Genomic DNA, 6,000 nt, shown 5'->3' on the forward strand with positions numbered 1-6,000 from the left:
TCTGTGGGCTTATAGTGGTGAATGCAGGAGTGGGATCTCTGTTTTTGTCTTCTTGATAAGAGAGATTATTAGGTGAATATTAAATATTAATGATTAAAAATGTTCCAAGGTTTTGATTTTGGTCCCACTAGACAAAAATCTCCACTTTAACCGATTAATGAATACAAATACTTCTTTATAATGCTGATTTTTCACGTGTAAATCAATGAATGATATCTATCCTTATATCAGTTTTGTTCCCTGCCAGCACTGCTGTATTCTTAACACATGTTAATCAGTCATTACCATGAACTCGAGCTGCATCAATGGGAAGGTGTTTGAGTGGAGCGTTATCTCCAGGAGGAGCTGTTTCAGGGCAGGTGTCCGCTACTATGTCCGAGGTAACGTCTGCCCACCCATGTCTCAGTTCACTGTGGATATTCTCTGTCCTCTGGTTGTTCCCAAGTGAAATGTTCTCAGCAAACACGTTTAGTGTCATTTAGTTTTGTTTTTACCAACATTTTAGGATAACTGCACCGATCAGCCATAAGATTAAAGCCCTTACAGCTGAAGTGAGTTGTGCTGATCACCTTGTTGTTCTGGGAAACTGTGGATCCTGGCATTTGTGCTAATGTAAATTTGACACATGCTGCCCACCTAAGCAGTTTTGCAGACCTGCACAGCTCCATGTGGCAAAGCCATACCCTGAGTTTGAGTAGACTGGTCTCAGCATCTTAATTCCTCTCTCACTCTCACTCATGCTTTTATGCATTCTGTGGCTAAATTGGGGAAGTGGTGATACACTGTCCTCACATATTTATTAATTACTTCAAGTAAATTTTATGGAGGCAGCTGTCATTAAGGAAGCCTTGGAGCTCCTTGCTGAAATGTGTTTAACCACCACACCACATGCATCCAGAGTCCAACTGAACCATGTGGCCCACCTCTTCAAGAGGGCCAGTGCACACTTTGGTTATCTGCGGCCAGCTATGAAGCAAACACACTTGTCTTGTGAACTGGGCCTTTGGCGTCAGATTCATTCGAGCATGGTAGCGTTTTAGCCCTAAATCAGTGACAAGCTAATCATCACCTCGTAGTATGTCTTTGAAGGAGTTAGATGTCTAACTTTTCACCAGTTTTTTGTTTGTGTTTTTATTCCAAGGTATTGATTCAGAGGGACATGCTGCTAACTATGTGGAAACAGAGCAGATACTGCAGTACAACGGTGCACAGGCTTCATTTGTTCAGGTGAGCTACAGACATCACGCTGCAGTAGATGCTGATTAAACTCTGTCAGACCATAAGACCTGGGAAACGCTCATTAAATGAACAGAGCTCCAGCGTCACAGCATTCTCTCTGAAGCTCCTGCAGACCTTTACTGTGCTGGCTTCCCAGGGTGCAAACAGACTTCACTCCAAACACCAAAAAAAGAGGAAAATCCAGAAAACAAAATATTCTGCAGTTCAGAAATTAACAGATGTCACTGAGTTCGTCTAAATCAGTGGTTCCCAAAGTGGGGGCTGCCAGGGGCCCCTGGTTTTTAAGTGGGCCGCAGCACTCTTGACTTTGGGACCCACTGGTGTAAATTAGTGCGAAGGCACCTCCTTTTTTTTGTCCTGTGGCCTCCCCCGCTACCCTTAACTCGGATGAAACAGTCAACACGTCCTCCTGTGAATGCAGAGCTCAGTGCATTAAAGGTCATACAGTAAGCTGTTCATGTCTTCAGAGTTCTTTATAAAGAGTTCAAGAAACTGCTCTACAGACGGGACTAGTTTGAAAACCACAGTGCTGTTTGTTCCCCCTGACAGAAACTGTGTCAATTAACACAATTCATTCCTGCGTCCACAAGTGCGAGTGACAACTCTGCCATGCAAAGAAAAGATAAATACAAAGAAGCTCTGTGGGCCTGAGCAGCTGTCCTCTGAGTTAAAATGCTTTTTGGGGTGTTCACAGACAAGAGGCTCCATCCCCTTCTACTGGTCCCAAAGGCCCAATCTGAGGTATAAACCAAAGCCACAGATCAGCAAGACAGTCAACCATGTAAGTTCTTGACACGTAGATGGCACCAAACAAATACCCACGTGTATTTCATTTATCTTTATTATGCAGTTTTCTTCTTTTTGTCATAGCTGGATGGATTCCAGAGACACTTCGACTCCCAGATTATTCTCTATGGAAAACAAGTCATTTTGAACTTGGTAAGAAAAATACATTTGAAAGGATATATGCCAGCCAGTGACTCTGTATATTTAAGACCATGATATAACCTTCACCAGGAGGGAAGGAAATAACATTACAACAACCGCCAATACTCATTTTCAATTATTTGCTTTATTTTTTAATAGATAAACCAGAAGGGCTCAGAAAAGCCATTGGAGCTGGCATTTGACAAGATGGTGACCAGCTTGGGTAATAGCATGATCAGGTAAGATTACCACCCGTTCAGCATTCAGCCTTCATCTGTGGCTGTGACATTTCCTCAACCTTAAACTTCTTACAGTGATTAAAGGCTTGTTTTTGTCTAGGTACTTAGCATTTGACTTCCATAAGGAGTGCAGTCAGATGAGGTGGCACCGCCTGCAGATCTTACTTGACATGGTGGCTGACATGCAGGATGAATTTGGGTCAGTGAGCTTTTGGCATTGTGTGCGCAAACCAGTATACAAGTTTGTACCAGTCTAATATCGATGCACTTATCATCGAAGATAATGATGTGCGTATGGATTCAGATATTTTCTAGTGGATGCAGATGGAAAAGTGCTGTCAAATCAGGAAGGGACTTTTCGGAGCAACTGCATGGACTGTTTGGACCGTACTAACGTCATCCAGAGCCTGCTGGCCCGACGCTCTCTTCAGTCGCAGCTGCAGGTATTAAATGCATATTCATGCTGGAGGCTAACTCAGGTTGAATGCATGAAAAATGGGAGTGCCCAAATTTTGTGAGCTGCAGCATGTTCTGGGGGGCTGCAGGCTGCCTTTTTCTGTCATTGTTCAATATAGTAACAACCTCTGAAGTTTCAGTCTGTATGCAAGAACATGCTCATCATCCAACACCATCAACCCTGGCCAACCAGCAGAGAGAGGCTGTAGGAGGCATTTATTTGACACTGTTTTAGGGCTGCTGGATTATGGAGAAAATCATTTCATGCTTATTTTGGTCAATATTGAAATCATGATTATTTAACACGATTACTCTTTGGCTGCGTTTATGGCACTCAGTACCTCCAAATCTAGTGCACTTCTACAATCTCTGGAAAATAAATACTGAATTGAAAATAAAATACAGAATATATAAATAAATCCATTTAAATTAATCAAATAATAAATAAGTACAGATATCACCCAGGATCTGGGAGCTGAGTCAGCTCGAGTTTTTTTTGTGACGTGCTTTAATTGTATTTCTTTGTTTAGGGAAATTAGCTAAACCAAACAAACTTTATGAAGACATGAATATTGTGGCTCACTGGGAAGCGTCCAGTTAGAACTTAGTGTAAATAATTCTGATCTGAATATAAGAGCAGATCAAGAACACAAAGGTAGTTTTACAAAAGTAACGTCTGAAGTCAAATCTTTGCTGTTAGAGGAGGTTCAGGACGTGGAGCTGAAGGGTATTCCAGCAGGACTGAGCTGTAATGATCTCAGTTTGAGCTTTTCAAACCATTTATTGTTTGGAAGACGTGCACATTTTAGAAAGCCGTGTGTAAAGATTGTGTGAGTCAGATTACTCCTTGAATATGCCTTATTGATTTGCAGATGATCAAATTACCTTCAGCCAATCAGGCTCTGCTTCTATCTGTTATAGCCTACATGGGGACTATCTAGCTTTGTAAAATATGTTTTGTCAGTATTATTTGAAGGGTCCCAACAACTTAGTCAAATAACACATACTTTATTCAGCTAAAGTATTAGTTAAATACCAGAGAGCAGCACTCCTTTCACACCTGTTTATTTTACTTGGATCATGTTGTACAGCAGTGCCTATACCTGATACAGTCACATGTATTTCTGGATTCAGGGACAATCCCAAGAAAGATTAAAGTACATGAGTCCCTTCATCACATATTCTCACATTTGAAATTTCCGCCTGTTGGACTTGTGTGTTTGTGCTGCTGCGTATCATCAGTGCGTTGTGATATTTACAGTCTGTTTGCTCAGACATGTAGAGGAACCTCCTGCCCGCTGTCCCACCCAGTCTGGGGGTTTCTGAACCCTGCGCCGTAACTTACAACGTAACCTGACGCGCACCTCGCTACCAACTATCTGTCACGCTGACCGCAGCTACTGTGATCGTCCCTCCTGTGCATGCACAGCTGCTTTTCTGTAGGTTTTGAATTAATCACTGAGAGAATAACAATCATTGTCGTATGTAAAACACCAGGACATGACCACACGATAATTAACACATAATGTACCTGCACAAGCATAAATGGCCACTCGTTATACTCTACAAGGTTTCTCACAGAAGTCTGCGTCGGCCTCAGGAGGCAGCCAATCCTCTGTAGGAAGGACTACTTTCACAGCAGAACCACGTCACTGTAAGCTCACCTGCTCCTCTGGGAATGGCACATTGGTTGTGTAGTGGGTTTTTGAGACCCTACTGTGTATATGATTACTCTCTATATTTGAGTGGTCCTCCTGGCACCTTGCAGTCGAAAGCATAGTCCCACTGCCATCTTCAGATGGATCCAAAATTAACTACATGCCATCTTGCAATGGGATTATATTACCAAGCATTTACATTGAAACTGAAGAGCATTTGACTAAAGGTGTGTGTCTGTGTTCAGAGAATGGGAGTTCTCCACATGGGTCAGCAGCTCGAAGAGCAGACAGACTTTGAGAAGATGTACAAGAACGGTAGGAGTTCCCTCACAACTGTGACCTCTGTCGTTTCTAACAGCTAATCACTTTACCTTATTCAAGGTCTCATATTCATGAGCCAAAGTATTATGGCAACTAAACCCCTGTCTAATATCCAACTGGTCCTTTGCATGCTTGCAAAACAGTTTGGATCCACTGAGCCATTGATTTTTACAGCACTTCTCACGGGCACAGTGCTGTGTAGTACCAGCACTGCTTCATTCTGATATTCTCCTCCACAGTCATCTGGCTGGAATAATTCGGTCTGTGTTACAGTTGCTCATAAACACTCTGAGTAGAAGGACTGACCGCTCTCTTCTCCCACACTGTGGCTCGTGTTGTTGCTGCCACGTTCTTCATTACTTTGAGTGGCCATGATTTTTTTGGCCCGTGATCGTACTGTAACGTGAACTTTTTCTTCTATTTTGATGCGTGTTTACGTGCAGCCTGGGCAGACAATGCTGACGCATGTGCCAAGCAGTATGCTGGAACTGGTGCCTTAAAGACTGACTTTACCAGGTGAGTGTTCAAACAGCAAACACCAAACTTGGATCTACAGTACACGCTAACTTACCTACATGATCATCAGGCCAACGTTTTTGTTATCCTCGCCTGTCTTCAAGTTCCACCATCAGAGCAGACAGATCATAACAGGATGCTCTGATCCCCATTAGAGCTGGTATTTCTTCTTAGTACCTGCAATATTGTCGTCCCTTCTTTATTTCATTTAGCCGTGGCTGATCACTGCTGACTGATGTGTGCAGTCACTTGTACTCGATTTTCACTTAAAACAGAGCAAATCTTTAGTGGAAAGTTACAAGAAAATGTAAGTGAACTCTTTAGAATTAACAGGACCTAAAATGTGGCACAAGCTTCATCTAAGCTACAAATATAAATAAGTGCAATCTGACTAAATTAATAACATTCAAATAGTTATGCTTTTCACATCTTTATTGGACACACCGAGTAATCCCTCCCAGAACTGGCCAGAAAAAGGACGTGAGTCAGTTCTTCCAGTTAAAGGGATGCGATCTGCAGTATGGGTTGGAGATAGGGATCCACGGATTGAACTTTTTTGAGTACAATACTAATTTGCTGGCTTTGGGTGTTATTGTTACAGAGTACAGATCCTGTACCAGTAATAAATGAATGTGAGGTATTGC

At 42.3% G+C, this 6,000-nt stretch overlaps 1 protein-coding gene across 1 annotated transcript in view; it reads left to right on the top strand.

Annotated features, from left to right (window-relative positions):
• sacm1lb (SAC1 like phosphatidylinositide phosphatase b) overlaps positions 1–6,000 on the top strand; it is a 32,871-nt gene that overhangs the window by 19,253 nt on the left and 7,618 nt on the right. Inside the window, exons 8-16 of the mRNA XM_030724692.1 lie at positions 279–380; positions 1,142–1,227; positions 1,934–2,020; positions 2,110–2,178; positions 2,326–2,405; positions 2,506–2,604; positions 2,710–2,848; positions 4,765–4,834; positions 5,284–5,356. Of these exons, the coding sequence (XP_030580552.1) occupies positions 279–380; positions 1,142–1,227; positions 1,934–2,020; positions 2,110–2,178; positions 2,326–2,405; positions 2,506–2,604; positions 2,710–2,848; positions 4,765–4,834; positions 5,284–5,356 (805 nt within the window). The remainder of the gene's footprint in view (positions 1–278; positions 381–1,141; positions 1,228–1,933; positions 2,021–2,109; positions 2,179–2,325; positions 2,406–2,505; positions 2,605–2,709; positions 2,849–4,764; positions 4,835–5,283; positions 5,357–6,000) is intronic.

This window comes from Archocentrus centrarchus, unplaced genomic scaffold (assembly GCF_007364275.1).
Source record: "Archocentrus centrarchus isolate MPI-CPG fArcCen1 unplaced genomic scaffold, fArcCen1 scaffold_40_ctg1, whole genome shotgun sequence".
NCBI classification, from domain to species: Eukaryota; Metazoa; Chordata; class Actinopteri; order Cichliformes; family Cichlidae; genus Archocentrus; species Archocentrus centrarchus.